The 26,668-nt window shown below is 37.1% G+C and overlaps 1 protein-coding gene across 1 annotated transcript; it reads left to right on the top strand.

Moving 5' to 3' along the window:
- The first annotated feature begins 1,321 nt into the window (after positions 1–1,321).
- On the top strand, positions 1,322–26,077 carry LOC118029843 (uncharacterized). Its single transcript, XM_035033789.2, has 35 exons — positions 1,322–1,659; positions 1,880–2,601; positions 3,426–3,551; positions 3,641–3,726; positions 4,373–4,481; positions 4,739–4,834; positions 4,948–5,010; positions 5,095–5,154; positions 6,263–6,331; positions 7,297–7,378; positions 7,568–7,620; positions 7,726–7,824; positions 7,893–9,125; positions 10,655–11,647; positions 11,720–12,055; positions 12,581–12,839; positions 13,022–13,244; positions 13,338–13,728; positions 14,291–14,440; positions 14,539–14,760; positions 14,967–15,188; positions 15,607–16,260; positions 16,852–17,112; positions 17,209–17,553; positions 18,636–19,042; positions 19,118–19,547; positions 19,943–21,238; positions 21,684–21,944; positions 22,027–22,317; positions 22,411–22,896; positions 23,164–23,595; positions 23,811–24,089; positions 24,317–24,868; positions 24,956–25,165; positions 25,745–26,077. Exons 1-35 carry the CDS (start codon positions 1,602–1,604, stop codon positions 25,862–25,864), a joined length of 11,676 nt encoding a protein of 3,891 aa, XP_034889680.1. The 5' UTR covers positions 1,322–1,601; the 3' UTR covers positions 25,865–26,077.
- Positions 26,078–26,668: the final 591 nt, after the last annotated feature.

Raw genomic sequence — 26,668 nt, 5'->3', positions numbered from 1 at the left:
TTGAGAAAAAATAAAATATTAATAAGTTATTTTCCAGCTTATTAACCAAAATACTAAAAATTATTTTTCAACTTATTTTTTCATTACACTACAAACATTAAAAAATAATTTACTTTTTTAAAATTTATTTTTTTTTTAAAAAAAATTATTTCTGTGAACGAACCAGTCCTAAAACAGTCCAATGAATATATCTATCGCAACCGTAATCAAATAAAAACTTGTAAAAGTGGATGAAAAACAGTAAAAAGAAAATCCTTTTACCGATGGACCCGGTTCTTGGATGTTGGTTCTCCTCTTAAGTACCTAATTTTTCATTTGTTAGGTCTCTAAAATCTCGAGTCTCCTTGGGTAGCGACCAGAGACATTGTATTGTAATTGTTGTAACATATACTAAAATTGCTCAGCCTTTCACTGTACAAGTCCACGGTAAAATACTGAGCAGTCTTTTTATTTTATTTTTTTGTTTTTTATCTTTTTATTTTTTTGAGTTGTTTTGTTTTTGTTTTTTAAGCTGTTTTTTTTATGCCTTTAGTTTAGTTTGCTTCTTTCTTTCTTTCTTTGTTTTTTTTTTTGTTTTAATATATATTTTTTTAATTTAGTTTGTTAATATTAAATTTTTTTTATTTAGTTATTAGCCTTTCATGACACTGATCGCGAGTTTAACAAGTTAACTTGGTTTCACGAGTTAGCCCATAATTTTTTTTTTGTTTTTAATTAATTTTTTTTCATGTACTTTAGTTTGTTAATGTTAAATTTTTTTCTATTTAGTTATCAGACTTTTATAATATATATCCTAAGTTTCACGGATTAACCTGGTTTCAGGGGTTAACCCAGTTAATTCTTGGTTGACCCGTCAATTTTTTTTATTTTTTTATTTTCATAAATTTTTTTGTTTAATTTAGTTTGTTGATGTTAATTTTTTTTATTTAGTTATTAGACTTTCATGACACAGATCCTGGGTTTAACGGTTAACATGGTTTGACGAGTTAACTTGGATTTTTTTTTTTTTTAATTAATTTTTTTCGTTTAGTTCAGTTTGTTAATGTTCATTTTTTTTTTATTTAGTTACCAGACATTTATGACACGGATCCTAGGTTTAACAGGTTAACCTAGTTTGACGAGTTAACCTGAAATTTTTTTTTTTTTGCTTTTTAATTATTATTTTTCATTTAGTTTAGTTTGTTAATGTTAATTCTTTCTATTTAGTATTTTTTTAGAGGTTTTTTTATTTTATTTTTTTTAATTAATTTTATTTAATTAATTTAATTTATTAATATTAATTTTTTTTTCTAAGTAGTTCTCGTATAAAATAAAACAAAGCGAGAGAAAGTAACTTATAGCAGGGGTCAGTAGACTAATAGCAGTGCTACTTCACCCTCCCCTTTCAGAGCCGATAGATATAATCCCCCAAATTTTCACTCTCAAATTTAAAACCCTAAAATCCCAAAATTCCTCTCACAGAAATCAATTTCTCTCTCTTTACACAACCATAAAATTTTACCAGAACCGAAGCGAGAGAGTTTAGCAGCAGTTCACCACCATGAAACCCTAAAAAACCCTAGAAATTCAAATTGAGAACAAAACTTAGGGTTTTTGACGCCATGAGTCCAATTCAGAATTTCGAGCACCATTCTCGCCATCTCGTGGAGCCTGACCTCCGTAAGTCTTTCTTTCCCTCCCCTTATTTTTTCATTTCCCTGTAGTTCGTTGAAAAAATGAAGGAAATGAGTGTAATTTGTGCGTTTTTTGTTCTTTATCATGGAACTTGAAGTAATATAAGAGAGATGATAGTCTTATCAGGTTAAAGCTGATAATAGTTATAGAAATTTAAGTCCCTTTTCTTTTTCTTAATTATGTTCTGTTTATAATTTTTGAACAGCGATTCAAGCGAGGCTACAGATGGCAATGGAGGTGCGGGATAGTCTTGAGATTGCGCACACGGCGGAGTATTTGAATTTTCTTAAATGTTACTTCCCGGCATCTTCTATTATTCTGTTACAAATTACAAAACCGCAATTTGTAGATAATCCTGAGCATAAGTTACGAAATATTGTGGTGGAGATTCTGAATCGCTTACCGCATAGTGAGGTTCTTCGGCCCTTTGTTCAGGATCTTTTGAAAGTTGCAATGCAAGTGCTTACTACCGATAATGAAGAAAATGGGTTGATATGCATTCGTATTATTTTTGATCTTCTGAGGAATTTTAGGCCAACATTAGAAAATGAGGTTCAGCCATTTTTAGACTTTGTATGTAAGATTTACCAGAATTTTAGATTGACTGTTAGCCATTTCTTTGATAACGCAAGTGCGGCTGTTGAGGATGTTAAACCAATGGAAATTTCTACTTCTTCAGATCAAGGGCTTTTGAGTACTGGACACATTGGGAATGGCCAGCTTAATCCTAGTACTCGTTCATTTAAGATAGTTACTGAGAGTCCACTTGTGGTTATGTTTCTGTTCCAATTGTATAGCCGTCTTGTACAAACTAATATTCCACACTTATTGCCTTTGATGGTTGCTGCAATATCTGTCCCGGGCCCTGACAAGGTTCCACCCCATCTGAAAACTAACTTCATTGAACTGAAGGGTGCACAGGTTAAGGTAAGTTTTGTTTGCTCATGATGCCCCTTTATTGTCTTTTCCTGCATGAGATAAAGCTCGTTTCATGTAGATGTTGCTGATGACTTAAGGCAGTACTTAGCTGTTAGTATATTTATACTGATTTTGGAGGGGAGAAAACAGTTTTTTCTTAGAGTAGATTTTCTAGTCATTAAAATGACTTAAATATGTGTTCTTCACGTTTATAAATAAGAGAGATTGTTTTTGAAGGGAAACCATAGCTCACTTGCCTTGGAATCATGGTGTTATCGGAAGATATTCATGTTTTTGGATTCTGTAATCTAGCATGACTGCAGAAACAGTGATTTTATTGAAGCTCCTTCAATAAATTAAAATCTTTTGTTGTGGGCTTGTGAAACCACTTGAAGTAGTTTCTTGTCTTGCTTTTAGATTTTAATTTGAGGATATGAAGGCACAATGGGATTCCAGGATGTAAGGATCCAACGTATGATAACTTAAGTGCTAGAGCATATAAAATGTCAAGCAACTCTTTACTTGAATAATGTAAAAACTTTCAAACATATTCACAAAAGCTCTTATGTGCCTCTGCTCCCAAATGGATGAAAGTTTACTGTTGAGCTAAACTTGACATCCTTTCTTGTGCTCTGAGCTACTCTTCAATTTTGCCACCTTTTGTCCTCAAAAAGCTGGGGGAGAGGTACATAAAATAGATGTGATATCTGTGGAAATAACAAAGAGAGCTTCGGCAGAAATCATATTGTTGTAATCAAACTTCCAGAGCTGTGTGCACCTCAATTTGTTTCTATCATATCATTACACTAATTACACTATTTTGCCTTTTGCAGACAGTTTCTTTCTTAACCTACCTGTTGAAGAGTTTTGCTGACTATATTAGGCCACATGAAGAAAGTATATGTAAAAGCATTGTGAATTTGCTTGTTACATGCTCAGACTCTGTAGCCATTAGAAAGGTTAATGATTACTTTTTAATTGATTTTCTCTTTATGAATGTTGGTCTCTTGTAGTTTCAAAAACTGATGTCTGAGCACATTTGGTGCAGGAACTGCTAGTTGCCTTAAAACATGTTCTAGGGACAGATTTCAAGAGGGGTTTATTTCCTTTAATTGACACACTTTTAGAAGAGCGGTAAAATCTTCTATCTTGTTATGGGTTTGACGTTTCAATGAGCTTTCATGATCACAAATTCTCAGGAGATGCTAAAAATGTCTAATTATTAAATTTTTTGGGCACTTGGAAGACAATTGAAATTGCACTCTAATCTGTTTTTTGTGTGGGCTTAATGGTACAATGCGAAGTAATGACTGAGTGTTAACGAATTCGATGGAAAAATTACAACATAGGAAGAAAAAATTGAACATGAACGTCACAATTGGCAATCTATACCTACTCCTGGAAAATAATAAATTGATAGAGGTTCTGTATAAATTGCTGACAAAAGATTGAATCATTTGATTCTGAGCTTTTTCAAGGAAGCATCATGTGGTTGGTGGCTTTACTGGAATAAGAGGTCCATCACATTTCTTCAGAATGTATTTTGTGCAATTATTTGTATAAAATGGAGCCAATTTTCCTGGTCCATATTTAATTTTGCTTATTTTTAGTTTTTATATTAAAAATTTCTTATAATTTTCCTTTTAATGGTATGTACATCTACTCCGATCATTTTCAGATAGTTGTGAATATTTGGCCCTTTGATTTTAAGAATTTCATTATTGGTGGTTCTGGCACTGAACATTTCCTGTTTAACACTTAGTTTTCCTATCCATTCTAGAGTTCTAGTTGGAACTGGTCGGGCATGCTATGAAACTCTGAGGCCATTGGCTTATAGCCTACTTGCAGAAATTGTTCATCATGTTCGGAGTGACCTTTCCTTATCACAGGTGCTGTTTCTTATGTGATATCTGATGTCAATTTTACTTTCTGATATCAAATTTCTCAATTACTATTTCATCTCATGCTTTCTCACCTATGTGTTGTGCACTGTACTAGACACTTACTTATTGGTCAGTTCTGTTGCCAGTTTATTAACATAAAAAGTGAAAAAGTTCCTGCTGGTTCAATATATTTTATCCATGAGATTCTTTTGGTTCTTATTGAAAATCTGTCTTCTAACTTCCTTTTTCTTACTCTACTGCAGCTGTCACGGATTATTTACCTGTTCTCAAGTAACATGCATGATGCTTCATTATCTCTCAGCATCCACACCACCTGTGCCCGGTTAATGTTAAATCTGGTGTGTATACTTTATTCTGTCCTTGAAGGCTTAGCTTCCTAATTAGGGGCATAATTATGATTAGTTCCTCAGACCTTTTTTAAATTCTTTTAAATTGTTTTTTTCGGGTTTAGGTAGAGCCAATTTTTGAGAAAGGTGTGGACCATTCAACCATGGATGAAGCTCGGATTTTACTGGTATGAATGTCAGTTTAAGTATTGTAAATATCTTTTGGTTGGATTTTCTCATTTTATCTGGGAATAACTTTTGCGGTCCTACAGGGGCGGATTTTGGATGCTTTTGTTGGCAAATTCAGCACTTTTAAGCGCACCATTCCGCAGGTAATCCTTGCTTGGTGATCCCTTTTCCATGTGGTATTTTGCTGGGACAAAATTTTGGAGTTACTGGATTGAAGTATAGGGCATGTGTGCTTCTTGTATTTTTTTCCTCGTGCAACAATTGGTGTTAGGATATGGTTAAGTTGATGCTTCGAGTGTATTTAGATGCCATTTGCTTTTATTTTCACACTTTCTCTATTTTTTGGTTACCATGCAATCTTCATTTTGTATTTTTCGTTCTGAGAGTTTGTGGATATCATTTGCTTTTCATGTTTCAGTCGCAGGAGCTGGTGTTAAATTAGTTTTCAGTGCCTAAACTGTCTTGGCATGTGAAGTATTTCATGACCTTGGAACTTGTATTAGAGATTGGAATTTACAGGTTCATGTTGTTGTTTGATCTGGGTTATACCTTGGAACTATTGTATTTGAGATAGGAATCTACAGGTTCATGTCGTTGTTTGATCTGGGTTATAGGATGGTTCCTTTATAAGTATCATCTTTTGGCACAGTTCTGATTAGCATTTTGGAGCGGATGGAATACTTGTGTTATTTTATCTGGTTTCTTCATTGCTATGGGTTTGAAGGTAGATGCAATCAGATATGGAAAATGCAGTGACGCTAACATAAGCCCCCTTTTTTATTGTTTACTATTCTCTGCTGGATACTAGCTGATCGAAATATGTTTAGGTGTTTGATGTTACTTTTGGAGGTATCTATCCAAAGTACTTTGCTGCAGAGTTTTAGCTCACAAGTGTTCCTGCTCCAGTTTTTGCTATAGCCCTTCTTATTGTCGATCTTAAACAATTCCGCTGATATTTTAGTTAAAAAAACAGATAATAAATTGAAATATAATAAGATTTTTCCTGACCTTTTGCATTGTGCTAATTAAATGGCATACTTGCATCCACATGCATGTTCAAGGTTCAAAGTATGTTGAGCCAACTTTCTTATAGCCTTATCATTGCCATTTTTCTTTCTAGATAGCAATATTTGATTATTTTTCTTTCCATTTTTCTGAAGCCTGTCTTCCTTGCTCTCTATTTTCTTGTTCTTGTCTTCAAATCATATTTTTTGCCTGTGATCATTAATGCACTTCCTTTTTGGTTGATAGCTGTTGGAGGAAGGGGAGGAGGGAAAGGAGCGTGCTACTTTGAGGTCAAAGCTTGAACTCCCTGTGCAGGTTGCTCTGTGACTTTCCACGTGCTTTTAAATCACTGACTAATGTTGCATGAGGCACCAGTTTGAATTTTAGCTCTTGTTCTTCACGCTTCTTGTTTCTGCTGTTACAAGAATATACTTTATTAACCCATTCTCTGATTTTAAATTTTACTCTGTAGATATGATTGTTACAAATGATAAGCCTTGCTAGATTGCTACATTTACTATGTTCCACAATTGATAAACTACTGCTCTATGTTACTATTGGATTTAAGTATTTAGTATTTGCTAGCTGTATGCTGTTAGGACTTGTTTATTTGTTGCTTGTGTATTGGAACCCTTTTGAAGGTTCCTGTGATAAAGCATTTGGAATATCACCTGTAGTTTGCTTTCCTTGAACCAAAGTTGGAGTCTAGAAATAGATTCAACAAAAAATTCTGGCAATGGCCTGAGGTTACACTGTCTTCAGAAGTGCTATTTACTTGCGCATGGTTTAAGGCATGGAACTTTAACTGTGATGAAGTTGGCTGTTTGTGGGTCAAGCAAGCTGCTAAAGCCTAACTGTGATCAAGTTAGTTGTTTCTGGTAAAAACAAACTGCTAGAGTCCTGAAGTATCTCACATGAAAGTTGTTGTATCAATAAATAGAATGTGTTTAGTTGATCCTTGAAATAAAAGGCCTTTTAGTTTATCTGCAAATCTCTTTATTTTATATATCAATGAACTTTGCATAGGTTGAAAACATTAAATGTTTTCTCCAGTATTGCGGGAGTTCTTTTGAATATCTGTGCATAAATATCCTTGTGTACTGGGGAATATTTAGGAACATTTTGAATGTTTCAGTGAAGCACTGTCATTGATGTGTTACAGGAGTGTCCTCTTTCGTTTGATGGATGAATACAAATGGTTGATATTTTCTTTTCCAAATCCATTATATACAAAATCTTGGGTTTGTCTGCCTTCAATCTTGACTTGTAATTGGTTGCAGGCAGTTTTGAATTTGCAAGTTCCGGTGGAACATTCTAAGGAAGTCAGTGACTGTAAGAATTTGATCAAGACCTTAGTTATGGGTAATAATAGATCCTCTCACAATACCATCCTTGTTCTCTTTCAATGTTTTATGATGATGATGATAAACTAGAGTTTCAAGCACCATTTGATACTACTCAATGGAGATGAATGCTTCTGAATTATGTTTCTAATTGTTAATTTACCTATTCTCAGAGAACTTAAGAATCTTTGGGTGGTTATGTTTTCAGGAATGAAGACTATTATATGGAGCATCACTCATGCACATTTGCCACGATCACAGGTTTCTGTTTCAAAATTTAACCATGTTCAAAAATTGCTTTTCATTTAACATTTCATTACATGTTAGCTTCTTGTTCTTTTTCATAGCTTAATTCCATTGGTTTAGGTTTCTCCTTCCACGCATGGAACACATTCTCAAGTGCTTGTTTCACCGTCTTCTAGCTTAGCAGCTCCCCAAGCATTCAAAGGGATGAGAGAAGATGAGGTATTATGTGATGCATCTTCTTTTTGCTTGTCTCTCGATTGGCTTGGTCTGACTTTGATTTTTGACAGGTGTGGAAAGCCTCAGGTGTCCTGAAGAGTGGGGTGCATTGTTTAGCTCTCTTTAAGGAGAAGGATGAGGAGAGGGACATGCTTAATCAATTTTCCCAAATACTGTCCATAATGGAACCTCGAGATCTTATGGACATGTTCTCATTGTGCATGCCTGAACTTTTTGAATGCATGATTAGCAATACTCAACTGGTTCACATTTTTTCTTCGCTTTTGCAATCTTCGAAAGTATATCGCCCATTTGCAGATGTCTTGGTCAACTTTCTTGTATGCAGCAAACTTGATGTTTTGAAGAACCCAGATTCACCTGCAGCAAAACTGGTTCTGAATCTCTTTCGGTTTATATTTGGTGCTGTCTCTAAAGCACCTGCAGAGTTTGAACGTATTTTGCAGCCTCATGTCCTTGTTATAATGGAAGTTTGCATGAAGAATGCTACTGAAGTTGAAAAACCTCTTGGTTATATGCAGCTTCTTCGAACAATGTTTAGGGCTCTTGCTGGATGTAAATTTGAGCTTCTCCTCCGGGATCTGATTCCAATGTTACAGCCCTGCCTGAATATGTTATTGACAATGCTTGAGGGTCCAACTGGTGAAGATATGAGGGACCTTTTACTTGAACTATGCTTAACAATGCCTGCGCGCTTAAGCTCATTGCTGCCGCACCTTCCACGTCTTATGAGACCTCTTGTTTTGTGTCTGAAGGGAAGTGATGACCTAGTGAGTTTAGGTTTAAGAACACTTGAATTTTGGGTAGATAGTTTAAATCCTGATTTCCTGGAACCCAGTATGGCTAATGTCATGTCAGAGGTAATTTTATCCTTATGGTCTCACCTGAGGCCTGCACCTTATCACTGGGGTGGAAAAGCTTTGCAACTCCTTGGCAAGTTAGGTGGCCGCAATAGACGTTTTCTTAAAGAGCCCCTTGCACTTGAATGCAAAGATAACCCAGAGCATGGGCTTCGTCTTATACTTACATTTGAGCCTTCAACTCCGTTTTTGGTGCCTTTGGATCGATGCATAAATCTTGCAGTAGCAGCTGTCATAAACAAAAACAGTGGCATGGATGCTTTCTACCGAAAACAGTCTTTGAAGTTCCTTCGTGTTTGCTTATCATCTCAGCTTAATTTGCCTGGGAATGTTTCTGACGAGGGATATACAGCCAGACAGCTGTCAACCACCTTAGTTTCTGCAGTTGATTCATCCTGGCGTAGGTCCGAGACATCAGATATAAAGGTAGTTGAAAAATATTGATTGAAATGCTGCTGAATCTCAGTTGCTAGTGCTTTCTAATCTACATTAGCAATTTCAGGTTTTCCCACAGTACTGATGTCATGTCCATTTGAATTGAATTTACTTTTGGATGTGGTTGCAATCATAGTACCACTAATGTGCCTGAAGTTGACTGCTCTCGGGCCTGAATAGTGCTAGGATTTGTGATCTCATAGGAAGTCCTTGTGTTCCACCCGTCCTTTTAAAGGAAAACAAAAATTTACTTTGGATCATATCATCTTTGGAATACTGACTTTGGTACTGTTGTAGCATGGGATTGAGTTTCTTGTGTTTTTGTAGTGCTATGCTGCAGGCACTTCCTGAGGCACTTCCCTAGCTGATATTCACAGGGCAAGTGTCCTCTTATTTTGATTTTGACTTTTTTTTTTTTTCTATCTCCTTTTCTTTTTCCTGTTTCTGTTTGTTTCATGGATGACATGGTCTCCAAAACGATCTTGTACATTCTTTTCTTTCTAACAATAGTTGCTTAACTCTAACCATTTGTTATCCTCTTCTTAGACACCAATATGCTTGTATTTGAAGGAATTGAAATGAAGTGCTAGCCTCTCATTTTTTTTTTTCACTCGAGAATATCAGACGTGGAGTTTTATAGTATTTCTCCACTCTTTATTTCTCTTTGCCTGCGTTATTTCTAACCTCTTTTCCAGCACTAGCTTTATAGTGCCTGATCTAGTACTTCAGTAGATTAGCTTGAGTGTCTTGGGCATTAAGTTGCTTTATTATCAGGTACCTTTATGATGGAATGGCTCTGTAATTCAAGTTTGTATATTCTGCATGTTGGGAATTACTGTTTTGCATGAAATATCCAGCCACCAAGCCTTGTTGCTGTTCACCATCTCCATTATTTTCTCGTTCTTTTTCCCTTTAGTAAGGTCAGTTAGAATTTTCTAGGACACGGAATGCATTTCAAAAAATCTGAAAATCCTTTCCTCCAAACATCACTACAAAAGTCAAGAACAAATTTTCCTCTCTTCCTCAATTTTAGATAAGATTGTTCGTTTAATATTTCAATCTCACAAATGTTCATCTTTAACCAATTTAGCATTGTATTCCTATGAACTTTTAGCTCATTCTGATTTATCACTCAAAGCCTGCAAGTGTTGTTTAATTATATAATTTTTTTTTATCAGATTATTAATATATAATTAATAATTATATTATTGCACTCAAAATATATTAAAGTAAAATGATATATTCTCTAATAAAAATATAATATATAACAAAGAGAGAGAGAGACACCTTGGAGCTTGGGGCCCACACTCTCTCATACTCTCTATAGCATAAATATATGTTTATAATGATACTTATAAGCTCCTTTTACTGATCCCCTTTATTCTATTAATTTGTCATATGATTATATTTGAATTTTCTTTTCTTCATATTTGAACAGAAAGTACTAATTCATTCTTATGATGTCGTTTGTGTAGACTGGTACAGCATTGCATAATGACATGTATGGTGTATTATTTCAGGCTGATTTAGGCGTGAAGACAAAAACCCAGCTTATGGCTGAGAAATCAGTTTTCAAGATTCTGTTAATGACCATAATTGCTTCCAGTGCTGAACCAGATCTGCATGACCCCAAAGATGATTTTGTTGTCAATGTTTGTCACCATTTTGCTATGATATTTCATATAGATTATAACTCAAATAACCCTTCAATTCCAAGTGTTCTTGGTGGGCCTATGCTTTCATCAATTAGTAGTGTCAGTTCCAGGTCAAAGACTAGCACTAATCTGAAAGAGCTGGACCCTTTGATATTCTTGGATGCTTTGGTTGATGTGCTATCTGATGACAATAGGGTCCATGCCAAAGCTGCTCTAGGTGCTTTAAATATCTTTGCTGAAACACTTCTCTTCCTTGCTCGCTCAAAACATGGTGATGTGCTGATGTCAAGAACAGGCCCTGGTACACCTATGATTGTGTCTAGTCCATCAATGAATCCTGTATATTCACCACCCCCAAGTGTTTGCATCCCAGTTTTTGAGCAACTTCTTCCTCGTCTTTTGCATTGTTGCTATGGAACCACATGGCAAGCACAGATGGGAGGTGTTATGGGACTTGGTGCTTTGGTGGGAAAGGTAACTGTTGAGACTCTGTGCCACTTCCAAGTAAGAATTGTGCGGGGTCTAGTCTATGTACTCAAAAGACTTCCTCCCTATGCAAGCAAAGAGCAGGATGAGACTAGTCAAGTGCTTACACAGGTTCTTCGTGTGGTGAATAATGTTGATGAAGCTAACAGTGAACCACGCAGGAAAAGTTTTCAAGGGGTAGTTGATTTTCTTGCTTCAGAATTGTTCAATCCCAATGCATCTATTATTGTAAGAAAGAATGTGCAATCATGTTTGGCACTATTGGCTAGTAGGACTGGTAGTGAGGTATCGGAGTTACTTGAGCCTCTGTATCAGCCTTTGCTTCAGCCCCTTATCACACGGCCACTCAGGTCAAAGACTGTCGATCAACAGGTATGCTGTGTTGCTGCCTACAACTAATGCAATTTATCAATTTTCTTTGCTAACCTGATTTGTTACTTATAGGTTGGGATAGTTACAGCTCTGAATTTTTGCCTGGCCTTGAGGCCACCACTTCTCAAGTTGACTCAAGAGCTAGTTAACTTTCTGCAAGAAGCGTTGCAAATAGCAGAGGCTGATGAAAATGTATGGGCTGTGAAGTTTATGAACCCCAAGTACACCTTGTCACTAAACAAGCTTCGAACAGCTTGCATCGAGCTGCTCTGTACTGCTATGGCATGGGCTGATTTCAAGGCTCAAAATCATTCTGATTTGCGTGCAAAGATCATTTCCATGTTCTTCAAGTCCTTGACATGTCGGACACCAGAAATTGTTGCTGTTGCCAAGGAGGGTTTACGCCAGGTATTGTTTAGCTTTTCTCAGAGGCTTAGCTTGCATATAGATATTCATCTCCATTTCCTTATAGCTTGGCCATGATTTCAGTTTTTGTACATAATTTACGTTTAACAGCTGTGTTGCAAGGAGCAGAGATCTTCATAGGATGATTCTGTGGGTATCCCATGTCAACTGATGTGTATATTCGAGTCTGTCCATAATATTGTTTGACCAAGAATTAACATAATGCATTAGGAATACAAGTGTACTTTCTTTTTTTGAAAAATGGAAACTTTGATCTAGGGGGAGAGAAGCATATGGCTAATAAATAAATAAATAGAATAATCCCCTATATCCCATACATCCATCATAAGCTATCTGTTTTATTCAGTTTTCATTTGTCTTCCTATAAAAACACTTCTTCAAGTTTCTCTAATGAACTCAACACGTCATACTATTCACTTTCTCATTCTGGCTTGGGAATGCTTTTTCTTCTGATCTTGCTTTTATTTAACAGAAATTACTTACCTTATTTGTCTTGACCTTTTTTAGGTTATTAACCAGCAAAGAATGCCAAAAGAACTTCTGCAGAGCAGCCTCAGGCCTATTCTAGTTAACTTGGCTCACACCAAGAATCTTAGCATGCCTCTTCTGCAAGGTCTGGCTCGCTTGCTTGAACTTTTGTCTAGCTGGTTTAATGTCACCCTGGGTGGTAAGCTGTTGGAGCACCTTAAGAAATGGATGGAACCTGACAAGCTTTCCCAGAGTATAAAGTCATGGAAGGCTGGTGAAGAGCCGAAAATTGCCGCAGGTAAGCATCTAGACCATCCACTTTAGTGGACACAGTTTGTTTGCCTAGCTAGCAGCTTATGTAATGTATGCCTGCATAGACGGATGGTGAGATATGAACATGTGTGGTCTGATTATGTGCGTCTTGGTTAAATTTACTTATGTGTATTCCTAATTGTGATTCCTTTTACTGGTTCTGTGCAGCTATCATTGAGCTGTTCCACTTACTTCCCCATGCTGCATCGAAGTTTCTTGATGAACTTGTGACCTTGACTATTGATTTGGAAGGGGCTCTTCCTCCTGGACAAGTATACAGTGAAATTAACAGTCCATATCGTCTACCTCTTACAAAATTCTTAAATCGATATGCAACACTAGCTGTTGATTATTTTCTAGCTCGATTAAGTGATCCAAAATACTTCAGGCGGTAAGCTTAAACACTGGAGTTAATTTCTAAATTATGTTTCTGGAAATGACATTTTTGGTGTTCTTACCTTTTCTGCTCTTTTGGGAAATGCAGGTTCATGTACATTTTGAGATCAGATGCTGGCCAACCATTGAGAGATGAGCTGGCTAAATCACCCCAGAAAATACTTGCAAGTGCCTTTCCTGAGTTTCTGCCAAAATCAGACGTGGAGATGACTTCTAGCTCTTCAACTCCACCTTCTGCTTTGTTGGGTGAAGAAAGTCTTGTTGCCCCTCCAGCTGACAGTGCAAATTTACCATCTATCCCCACTGGTGCAACTTCGGATGCTTATTTTCAAGGTCTTGCACTTATTAAAATGCTGGTCAAATTGATACCGGGCTGGTTGCATAGTAATCAACTTGTGTTTGATACCTTGGTACTAGTATGGAAGTCACCCGCTAGAGTATCCCGTTTGCACAATGAACAGGAGTTGAACTTAGTGCAAGTAAGTTTAGTAATCATTTATGGTAATATCTGCCGTACCAAGTTTCTTCTTGGCTATAATATTATTGAGATAACCTTGTTGACTGGGGAACAATAAAGTTTTATTCTCATAACACAATTGATTATAAAACAATGTTGAACACTTAATTTGATTAGTGATAGCTGATTAAATTTCTCCTCTCAATCTTTTATCTCTTCAATTGCCTTAAAACACTGCCTTTTGTGTTATCAGTGCCGTATTCTAGTTATGCCTAACTTGCACAGAAGTGTGTTCATGATTTTTCCTTCTTCTGCTGAAAGCATGGTATTTCTGCCCCAGCTTCCAAAAACTAAATGAAAAAAATTTGAATTTGGTCTTATGTGCATATGCCTTGCACACAGCTGGGTTTTGCTTTTGCTACAATGTTCTGCAGTTGGTTCAATCAGTTTTTATCAATCCTATAATGTTGACCATATTAATTGTGAATCAAACACTGCCTGCATTTTGAAGAAATGAAAGGTCCACTTAATTGGTTGACTTATTATTCTAAAACCTTTGGTTTTTATTCATTTTTCAAATGCAGGTTAAAGAAAGCAAATGGCTTGTCAAATGCTTCCTGAATTACTTGCGTCATGACCAAAAAGAAGTTAATGTTCTCTTTGATATCCTCTCCATCTTCTTATTCCACAGTCGCATTGACTACACTTTTTTGAAGGAGTTTTATATTATTGAGGTACTTAAGCTGATTTTCCCCATTGTGAAGACTACCTTTTCTTTTATTAGTTCATTTGGCTTTTATGGCTTTTGCACAAATTAATCATTCTATTTCAGGTTGCAGAAGGATATCCGCCGAACATGAAGAGAGCTCTCCTCTTGCATTTCTTGAACCTTTTCCAATCAAAACAACTTGGTCATGATCATTTGGTGGTTGTCATGCAAATGCTCATTCTTCCGATGCTTGCCCATGCTTTCCAGAATGCCCAAAGCTGGGAGGTTGTTGACCCTGGTATTATAAAAACCATTGTTGACAAACTTCTTGATCCACCAGAAGAGGTTCTCCCTTGAAGTTTCATTTTTGTTTTATTTATTTAATGTATTTTGTTTGTCATTGTGCCTTCTGTAGGTGCATTAATTTATTCCTTAATTAAAGTACCATAGTATCAAAATATTCTGTAGGTACATTAATTTATACCTTAATGAAAGTACCATATATCAAAATATTGTAGCTGCATTAATTTATTCCTTAATTTGGTGATTAGGTTTCTGCTGAATATGATGAGCCTTTGAGGATAGAACTCTTGCAGCTCGCCACTTTACTGCTAAAATATCTCCAAAACGACCTTGTTCATCATCGGAAAGAGCTCATTAAATTTGGCTGGAATCATCTCAAACGTGAGGACAGTGCTAGTAAGCAGTGGGCATTTGTCAATGTGTGCCATTTCTTGGAAGCCTATCAGGCCCCAGAAAAAATTATACTTCAGGTACCTTAAGAAATAATTAATGACAAATCTTCTGCAGAGATGATGTCTCTTTTCTCTTATTTGTCAAGTTGTGTTCATATCATATCTTTTGACATAACCTTCAAACCTCAACCTAACTTCTGTCAAGTGAAATGGGTGTAAACAACCCATTTCCGACATGAATTGCTTTTCTTAAATGGATTTTACATTATGATAGTTTAATTTATGGAGTACACCAATGGCTGTGATCACTGAAGAACTACCTATGTGCGGATTATATAACCCTGCAATTCTGCCTACAAATCTTGATATGCTATCATCAGTCTGAAATAATGATCAAGCATGCAGGAAAAGAAAGCATGTAAACCTGCTGCATCTATTTTTACCCTTGTGCCTCACATATCATGAAAATGGACCTTACACAAATTAAAAAATGCAGGTTTTTGTTGCACTTCTCAGAACTTGCCAGCCGGAAAATAAACTTCTGGTCAAGCAGGCTCTTGATATACTGATGCCAGCTTTACCACGGAGGTTGCCTCTTGGCGATTCTCGGATGCCAATTTGGATACGATACACAAAAAAAATTTTGGTCGAGGAAGGTCATTCGATTCCTAATTTGATTCACATTTTCCAGCTTATTGTGCGCCATTCAGATCTCTTCTACAGCTGCAGAGCACAGTTTGTTCCCCAAATGGTCAATTCTCTCAGTCGGCTTGGACTGCCATGCAACACAACTACAGAAAACAGGCGCCTTGCCATAGAACTTGCTGGGTTGGTTGTTGGCTGGGAAAGGCAAAGGCAACATGAAATGAAAGTCATGACTGATGGTGATGTCCCCAGTCAGTCTAATGATGGATTTAACCCTGGGTCTGCTGGTACTGATTCTAAGCGTGCTGTGGATGGATCTACCTTCCCTGAAGATGCAAGTAAGAGAGTTAAAGTGGAACCTGGTCTTCAATCCATCTGTGTCATGTCACCTGGTGTTGCCTCGTCAATACCAAATATAGAAACCCCTGGACCTGGTGGCCAACCTGATGAAGAATTCAAGCCTAATGCTGCTATGGAAGAAATGATTATCAATTTTCTTATAAGAGTGAGTCTTTTGCTTCATTTTTGGTTTTAATATGAGAGCAAGATTGGATGAGATCATGCTTTCCATTTGATAAATGTTTGCATTTTTCTGTTTACAGATCCTTGGTAGGCTTTGATTTTACAACGTAGTGCATAATCTGCATGAATTAGATGACCACGGGACAACCAAAATATTGCAACCAAACTACTCTTATATACTATTTATTCTTTACAAAATCATGCAAGACCTATGGATTTTAGCTAAAATATGACCTGTTAGTCAAATGATCTCTCTACTTCTACCCAATCTTTTCCAATTCAAGGTGACAAAACCTGCAGAAATGAGGGCATAATTTACAAAAAACGAAGTTACACTGACACCATGATAGAAATCTGATCTGTGTCCAAGATGGATAAAATGTTTCAGTCTGCATCTCTCTGCAAATTGAAGAACATCGAGATCATTTATGATTTACATTACCATCATTGTGGTGGTCAAATTTTGCACCTTTTTTATCACACTGTTGAGCAGCTGCATTTCATATAATAGTTATCTTTTTCTTTATTTAGTATGGAGAGAAAAGTTGACAATGTAGTCATCTGTGTGGAACAGGTTGCCTTGGTCATAGAGCCCAAGGACAAGGAAGCTACTACTATGTACAAACAAGCCTTGGAGCTACTTTCACAAGCATTGGAGGTGTGGCCCAATGCTAATGTTAAGTTCAATTACTTGGAAAAATTGTTCAACAGCATGCAACCATCACAGTCAAAGGATCCTTCGACAGCTCTTGCTCAGGGCTTGGATGTAATGAATAAGGTCTTGGAGAAGCAACCTCATTTGTTCATTAGAAATAACATAAACCAGATCTCTCAGGTAGTCACATATAATAAGCACTTGCTTGTTTTTTTTATTCCTTGGGTTTATAATCATTATTTTTTGGCATTCATGTTTCTCTTGTGTTTATATCAGATTCTAGAACCCTGTTTCAAACAGAAAATGTTAGATGCTGGAAAGTCACTGTGCTCTCTGTTGAAGATGGTTTTTGTTGCTTTTCCACCAGATGTGGCCAGTACACCACCTGATGTGAAGCTATTGTATCAGAAGGTTGATGACTTGATACAGAAGCACATTGACTCTGTTACTTCTCCTCAGACATTGGGTGAGGATACATCTGTTAGTTCGATTTCCTTTGTGCTGCTTGTCATCAAAACCCTGACAGAGGTGGGGAAGTACATTGAACCACCCATATTGGTTCGTATCCTTCAACGACTAGCACGTGATATGGGATCATCAGCAGGTTCTCATTTGAGACAAGTAAGTCATTGCTTCTTTTCCTTTTTTTTTTTTTTTTTTTTTTTTCCATATAAACTTACATAGTACATGTGGTGAAGTATAATTACCACGCACCTAATGTTCTTTCTGGTTTCGTTTTGTTAGGGGTAAAACATTTCCTTTCCTATTTTTCATGCCAATGCTTTTGCAGAAAACATTTAAACTAGTTAATAGTTATACTTATGAAAAAGCTTTAATTACGAATGGAATTTGCATGAAGCAGAGTGGCATTGCACCAGCATTCTATCTGTTGGTTTTTATACATGGGAAAACCTATTGCTTCTATGGTATCGTGTCAGAAATTTGAATCACAACTCTTTGTTTGACATACATCCATGCCATATTCATCTAATATGCTTAATCTGTGTTGTGATAAACACTCAGTTGTGTGGCTTTTCTCTGCTGGTGGGCAACTATTTCCTTTAAGGAGGGAAAGTGAGCCATTGCAACCAAAAGAATATTGTATCTTCCGGGACTAAACCAAAAGATAAACAAAACTTAAAGCTTTAGGTAATACCAATCCCTCTTGAATATTTAGTTAATGAAACTCTTTGGAAGGCCCTTTGAGTAAGAACACCACCACCAACAACAATCCAGCCTCAATTCCAAACCTTTCATGGTTGACTTTATGGATCCTTTTGCACCATTCCACGTGGTCATATGCCAAATCTGCCTCTATTGAGAGCTTTTAAATCCTTTGATATCACTTCCATCCATGTTAAGCAGAACACCATAAAGGCCAGTAAAAACACTATTCTATGACAAAGCAATTATCTGGATGTAGTTTGACTTTGATGAATTTTTGAGCTGTGCTCTGACCAAATCTCCAATTAATGGCAAAATTTGCATGTTTCCACAAAACTCTGCAGGCCTTAATCCTCCAAAACCTGAAATTAACAGAGGACATATCCTGCTCTCTTTCACCAACAGAAATAAAAAATAAAAGTAAACAAATTTCTATCTAGGATCACCCAGGACCCTCCACTAGTAGTAATGTATAATGCACTGCCCTTTTTCACTAACATTGATTTTATATCGTTTTATTCTCTACATCTCTACATCAGGGCCAGCGAACTGATCCAGATTCGGCAGTGTCTTCTTCTCGTCAAGGTGCTGATCTCGGAGCAGTCATCTGTAATCTAAAATCCGTGCTGAAGCTTATTTGTGAAAAAGTGATGGTTGTTCCTGATTGCAAACGATCTGTAACTCAAGTCTTGAATGCCTTGCTTTCAGAGAAGGGCACTGATTCTAGCGTGCTTCTTTGCATTTTAGATGTTATAAAAGGGTGGATTGAAGATGATTTCTGCAAACCAGGAAGAGTCACATCAAGCGGTTTTATCAGTCCTAAGGAAATAGTCTCTTTTCTTCAAAAGCTTTCACAAGTTGATAAGCAAAACTTCGGTCCTGATGCTCATGAAGATTGGGACAGGAAATATCTTCAGCTTCTTTATGGAATTTGTGCTGATTCAAAGTAAGTAATATATTGAGATAATTGGTGTTTCTTATTTTATTAGGGTTTTAACTATATTACTTCATTGACGTTCAGATACTCGTTGGCCCTACGCCAGGAGGTGTTTCAGAAGGTGGAAAGACAATTCATGCTTGGTTTACGAGCAAGAGATCCTGACATTAGGAAGAAATTCTTTTTGCTTTATCATGAATCTCTTGGGAAATCATTGTTTACAAGACTGCAATATATTATCCAAGTCCAGGACTGGGAAGCTTTAAGTGATGTTTTCTGGCTCAAACAGGGTCTTGATCTTCTTCTGGCAATCTTAGTTGAGGACAATCCAATCACTCTTGCCCCTAATTCTGCCAGGGTTCAGCCAGTTGTGGTCTCAAGTTCCCTTCCGGATAGTTCTGGGATGCAGCAACTGGTTGCTGATGTTCCAGAGGGTTCTGAGGAAGCTCCTCTCACGTTTGATAGTCTTGTTCTTAAGCATGCTCAGTTTCTGAATGAGATGAATAAACTTCAGGTTATTGCATTTATATTTAAATCTCTGCTACTCAGTGCTATGTCATGCTTTAACAACTAAGTATCTGTATTACCATGAACTTTAAGTGTTGGTCGACTCTAGTGTGCTCTATTGATATTTGTGCATTGTTGCGTGCCCCATTTTGCTGAAATCATTGTTTTTAAGTAGCAATGATTGTTTTATAAATAATACAAGCAACATATATTCTGCCTCTGGACCTTACTTTATCTCAATATCACTTGGAAGCAACTAATGATTCAGCTGCTTCATTATTAACTTTATTGATGTCATATGTCCTTGTGCAGTGCTTTTCTTGCTGTCCAGCCAGCATGTGAGTTGAGAGGTTTGCTTTACTAAATGTCATTTCAGGTTTAACTCCTTTTATATTCTTCCAGGTGGCTGATCTGGTAATTCCATTAAGAGAACTGGCCCATACAGATGCAAATGTCGCATACCATTTGTGGGTGCTGGTATTTCCCATTGTCTGGTTGACCCTGCACAAAGAAGAACAAGTTACATTAGCTAAACCAATGATTACTCTCTTATCAAAAGATTATCACAAGAAGCAGCAAGCCAGTAGACCAAATGTGGTGCAAGCTCTCCTAGAAGGCCTTCAGTTGAGCCACCCACAACCTAGGATGCCAAGTGAGCTTATTAAGTACATTGGAAAAACATATAATGCATGGCACATAGCCTTGGCTTTGTTAGAAAGTCATGTCATGCTATTCATGAATGAAACAAAGTGCTCTGAGTCTCTGGCTGAGCTTTATCGTTTGCTCAATGAAGAAGATATGAGATGTGGGCTGTGGAAAAAGAGGTCAATCACTGCAGAAACTAGAGCTGGACTTTCACTAGTTCAGCATGGTTACTGGCAGCGTGCTCAAAGCCTCTTTTATCAAGCCATGGTTAAGGCAACACAAGGCACATATAATAACACAGTTCCTAAGGCTGAGATGTGTCTCTGGGAAGAGCAATGGCTTTACTGTGCAAGTCAATTGAGTCAGTGGGATGCATTGGTTGACTTTGGTAAAAGTATGGAGAATTATGAAATTCTTCTTGATAGCCTCTGGAAATTGCCTGATTGGGCGTATATGAAGGATCAAGTGATCCCTAAGGCTCAAGTAGAAGAAACTCCAAAACTCCGTTTAATTCAAGCCTTTTTTGCTCTTCATGATAGAAATACAAATGGTGTGGGTGATGCAGAAAACACAGTGGGAAAAGGAGTTGATCTTGCTTTAGAACAGTGGTGGCAGTTGCCTGAAATGTCTGTACATTCCAGGATTCCTCTTTTGCAGCAATTCCAGCAGCTCATTGAAGTTCAAGAATCTGCTCGAATTCTTGTGGACATTGCAAATGGAAACAAACTTTCTAGCACTTCTGTTGGTGTGCATGGTAATCTTTATGCAGATCTCAAGGACATTCTTGAAACTTGGAGACTGAGAACCCCAAATGAATGGGATAACATGTCTGTTTGGTATGATCTGCTCCAGTGGCGTAATGAAATGTATAATTCTGTAATCGATGCATTCAAGGATTTTGTAACCACAAATCCACAACTTTATCACCTCGGATTTCGTGACAAAGCGTGGAATGTGAATAAGCTTGCTCATATTGCTCGTAAGCAAGGCCTTAATGATGTTTGTGTAACAATTCTTGAAAAGATGTATGGCCATTCAACCATGGAAGTGCAGGTATGAAATCCTTCAAAGGCTTTGCTTCTGGCCCAGAAAAATTTTCCTCTGCCAAAAGATTGACATCTATTATGGGTGTTTTTATTTGCTGCTTTGTTGAATTGGTGGGTACTTAAAAGGAGATGTAGGATTGTCCTAACTATTTTCTAACATATATTCTTGGGACCATCTCTTAATTAATATGTTGCAGCCTGGAATTGGAATTTGTTATTTAAATATTCAATTTTTATGAATACTCTAGTTTTTTAATATCCTCAAAAGTCATGGACTGTTAATGCTCTAGTAAATCTCATTGTCAACTAAGCAGTGTGTTGGTCGTTTTGTATTTTGCACATCAATTTTTTGTTCTTTCTTTTCTCTTTGGTGATTGTGCTGTTCTGATTCTCCTTTTTGGGATGGAGAATAGAGGAAGTATGTCATTGGTTCTCTTGTTTCATGTTTGCAGGAAGCTTTTGTTAAGATAAGAGAGCAGGCAAAGGCTTATCTGGAGATGAAGGGAGAGCTTACCAGTGGTCTCAATTTGATTAACAGCACAAATCTGGAATATTTTCCTGTGAAACACAAAGCTGAGATTTTTCGTCTTAGAGGGGATTTTTTGTTGAAGCTTAATGACTCTGAAGATGCCAATATTGCATATTCAAATGCTATCAGCCTTTTCAAAAACTTGCCTAAAGGATGGATAAGCTGGGGGAATTATTGTGACACGGTATATGTTATTATTTACTTGCATGACAATGTGTGTTGCCAGGTTCTGTTACTCGGTACTGATCTGCTATCTGGTGTTTCAGGCTTATAGAGATACTCAAGATGAAATTTGGCTGGAATATGCTGTTAGCTGCTTTCTTCAAGGCATCAAATTTGGTGTTTCCAATTCCAGAAGCCATCTAGCTCGGGTGCTGTATCTTCTCAGCTTTGATACTCCCAGTGAATCTGTGGGGAGAGCATTTGATAAATACTTGGACCAAATACCCCACTGGGTTTGGCTTTCATGGATTCCACAGCTATTACTTTCTTTGCAGAGGACAGAGGCACCTCATTGCAAACTTGTTCTACTGAAAATTGCCACTGTGTTTCCACAGGTAGATGTCATTCCTTGTTCGAAAGATTGTTAACAAATATGCTATGCCATATTTTACATTAATCTTGATTTTCTCCCGTCTAAAATTTTACAGGCTTTGTATTACTGGCTTCGCACATATTTGCTTGAGCGTCGTGATGTTGCAAATAAATCTGAACTAGGTAGATTGGCAATGGCTCAGCAAAGAATGCAGCAAAATGCATCTGGTGCTGGGGCTGCTTCTCTAGGATTGACTGATGGAAATGCAAGAGTGCAGAGTCATGGAGGTGGTGGTGCTTTAGCCACAGACAATACAGTTCATCAAGGCACTCAGTCTAGTGGTGGGATTGGGTCTCATGATGGTGGAAACACTCATGGACACGAACCTGAAAGATCCACAGCAGTTGAAAGCAGTGTGCATGCAGGGAATGATCAAACTTTACAACAAAGTTCTTCGATGATCAGTGAAAGTGGTCAGAATGCTGTGAGGCGTAATGTTGCTTTGGGCTTTGTTGCTTCTGCTGCCAGTGCTTTTGAAGCTGCAAAGGAGATAATGGAGGCTCTTAGAAGCAAACACAGTAATTTGGCTAGTGAACTTGAGGTGATGATTGTCATGCTAGATTTCTTGCTTCAATTATGTTTTTATTATATACCTCACCAAACTCTTATAAATGTTATGAGAGAATATCTACCACCTCATGGAAAAGGAGAAATAATAAGAAACCAAGTTCTCTATTTCTAAATGCTCGCACATGATAATATGAACTGTTTTTTTTTTTTTTTTTTTGCCCCACTAATGTTCAATTATATTAGTTAATAGAAAATGGTTTAAAACCTTTTGGTTCATAATCAAATTCTGGTTTTGCAGAGTCTACTTACAGAAATTGGTTCCCGGTTTGTGACTCTGCCAGAGGAGAGACTTCTTGCTGTGGTAAATGCACTGCTCCACCGCTGCTACAAGTACCCAACTGCCACTACAGGAGAGGTTCCCCAATCTCTCAAGAAAGAACTCTCTGGTGTTTGCAGGGCTTGCTTCTCTGTTGATGCTGTGAACAAGCATGTTGATTTTGTGAGAGATTATAAACAGGATTTTGAGCGTGATCTTGATCCGGAAAGCATAGCTACTTTCCCTGCCACTCTTTCCGAACTGACTGCTCGATTGAAACATTGGAAAAATGTTCTACAGAGCAATGTAGAGGACCGGTTTCCAACTGTCTTGAAACTTGAAGAGGAAAGCAGGGTTCTGCGTGACTTTCATGTTGTTGATGTAGAGGTTCCAGGACAGTATTTTTGTGATCAGGTAATTGAGCCACACTTGACACATTAATTTCTGTGATGGATTTTTGCTTTACATAGTGAAGTTTTCTTGTCTGGTATGGGTGAATAGATCTTGGAAACTGATTATTATTAGAACTTTTACCACATCATTAGCCTTTTGAAATTTAGAGACTGTTTTTGTATTCAATAGTTTTTTTTTTCTGTCTTGTTTTTATGATACTATTTAACTATTTCCAGGAAATTGCACCAGACCACACAGTTAAGTTAGACAGGGTTGGAGCTGATATTCCAATTGTTCGAAGGCATGGAAGCAGCTTCAGGCGTCTGACCCTTATTGGTTCTGATGGTTCTCAACGTCATTTCATTGTCCAGACATCCTTGACCCCTAATGCAAGAAGTGATGAACGAATACTGCAGCTTTTCCGTGTAATGAACCAGATGTTTGATAAGCACAAAGAATCAAGACGTCGTCATATATGCATTCACACTCCAATCATCATTCCTGTTTGGTCCCAGGTGATTATCACTGCTGAATTTATTTGAATCTTTAAATGGATAAGCATGATGAAAATCATACTAAGACAGGAAATAGCATCTTATAGTGGGACATTGAATCCGTGGTTTTCTGTTCTTTGTTTCCTCTCTTTCTTACCAATACAGTTTTTGCTGATAGATTGCACCTGATAGTGCTGACAAGGGCCTATCTGAATTGTAATTCTGATAATTATTTTCTGCAAGGGCAGGTCCGCATGGTCGAAGATGATTTAATGTATAGCACTTTTCTTGAAGTGTATGAGAACCATTGTGCAAGGAATGACCGAGAAGCAGATCTCCCAATCACCTACTTCAAGGAGCAACTAAACCAAGCTATATCTGGCCAAATCTCTCCTGAAGCTGTTGTAGATCTTCGCCTCCAAGCTTACAATGAGATAACCAAGTCTTATGTGTCTGATGGCATCTTTTCCCAGTATATGTACAAGACTCTTCTAAGTGGCAATCATATGTGGGCTTTTAAAAAGCAATTTGCAATCCAGTTAGCGCTTTCAAGTTTCATGTCTTTCATGCTGCAGATTGGAGGAAGGTCTCCAAATAAGATATTATTTGCTAAGAACACTGGCAAGATTTTCCAGACAGATTTTCACCCTGCATATGACGCAAATGGCATGATTGAGTTCAATGAACCCGTTCCTTTTCGCCTAACAAGGAACATGCAGGCATTCTTCTCCCATTTTGGAGTAGAAGGTCTTATTGTGTCTGCCATGTGTGCTGCAGCACAGGCTGTGGTTTCACCAAAAGTAAGTTTCGGTGACCATCCATTTAGTTGGTGAGTTACTTTGATGGATATCATCCAGATGTAATGTTTTCAAATTTCTATTTTGCAGCAAAGCAAACATTTATGGCATCAATTAGCCATGTTTTTCCGTGATGAACTTCTGTCTTGGTCTTGGAGACGCCCACTGGGGTTGAATCTGGGACCTGCTGCCAGTGGGAGTAGTATGAACCCTGCTGATTTCAAGCACAAGGTCACTACCAACGTAGACAATGTCATCAACCGTATCACTGGAATTGCTCCACAGCATCTATCTGAAGAGGTAACCTCTATCTCCAATATTCCATCAAATGTGATGTCTCAATTACATATTTTGGTAGTTATGAATAGCAGAGATACAGGCCCTGACATATTTTGGTTAATCTGTGGCAAAACCATCATGTATATCATGTATATTGTAGTGGTGAGGCTTGAAGATAAGCTGCCTGATTTGCATTGGATATCTTGAATCATCATCTCACACATTCTTTGTGGTGAACTGAGATTTAAAATATTGTCGAGTTCAGGATTGAACTTAAAGCTCCATGGCTTTATGGTTTGGATCAGATACAAGGAAATTCATTAACATTGCAACCCTAATTGGCCGGAGTTAAAACTAAGACAAAAGTAGCTAATTTCTTCATAATGACTTTACCAATCGTATTCGAACAGAAATTATTCATCTTTCTGTGAAGCAGTCAATAAGCATATATGATAAGAAAGGTGACTGCTGTCCCAAATCTGTCATGATGCGTTAATGTGCATGATGCCCAAAAATGTGATTAACGGAAGATCTAAAACTAATTCGTTTCCTATACTGATGGAAGTGTTTTGTTTTCTTTCCCATTTTGTGCTGCATCAGGAAGAAAATGCTGTGGACCCACCACAGTCGGTGCAGAGGGGTGTCACTGAGTTGGTAGAAGCTGCTTTGACACCAAGGAACTTGTGCATGATGGATCCAACATGGCATCCCTGGTTTTAAGCCATCAATGGAGGGTAGCGATTGAATGTCAATATTGGTTTTCTGTTGTAAATAAAGATTATTATGTACAGCTGAATCTGGAAATTGCTGCTAGTTGTCATTCATTTTGAAGTCTAAATAGTTAACGGTAGGCATTATATATGAATGTCTACTAATTGAATTAAGAAGTTGCATCATGACAATTCTACAATCAGATGGAAGATTTTATAGTCCTATGAGTCCATGAAAACGGAACGTGTCTTTACCGAGTTTATACACAAGTGAAATGGTTAAATTTGTATATTTGACTTTTCTTCATTTGTTCAAGCACATTAAAATGATTTAATTACTTTTAAGAACAAGATTTTTTAATTACCATTAAAAGCAAAAATCAGAGGGTTCTTTTTATCTTTTTATTATGCTTTTTTGTTATTATCAAATGTAATCTGCGCGGGAGTCAAAAAAAGAAATAATAGGGCATCCCGCATGCTCCATCGGAATCCATCGCTATTCCTTTCCTCCATCGAGAAAGGTTCATTTCGAATCACAAGAGCAATCTCTCTCTTCATAATTCATATTTTTATAAACCGCTACATCCTGTAATATGGGTTTCATCTCCCAGGGTTTAAAAATGCTGTATAAAGAAATCATGGTTTATAATGACATTATATTTATTTGATATCATATTTTTTCAATCATAACTTTTTTATATATATCACATTTTGAAACCGTGGCAAAAACAAGATTGTATTATTTTAAAAAAACAAAATTTACTTTCAACTACACCCAATACTACTGTTGAGCTCTCTCAGCTGCTCTCTCGTT

Source organism: Populus alba, chromosome 5, assembly GCF_005239225.2.
Source record: "Populus alba chromosome 5, ASM523922v2, whole genome shotgun sequence".
Lineage (NCBI taxonomy): Eukaryota > Viridiplantae > Streptophyta > Magnoliopsida > Malpighiales > Salicaceae > Populus > Populus alba.
The sequence above is the reverse complement of the archived record's forward strand: the minus strand, read 5'-3'. Positions and strand labels throughout refer to the sequence as shown.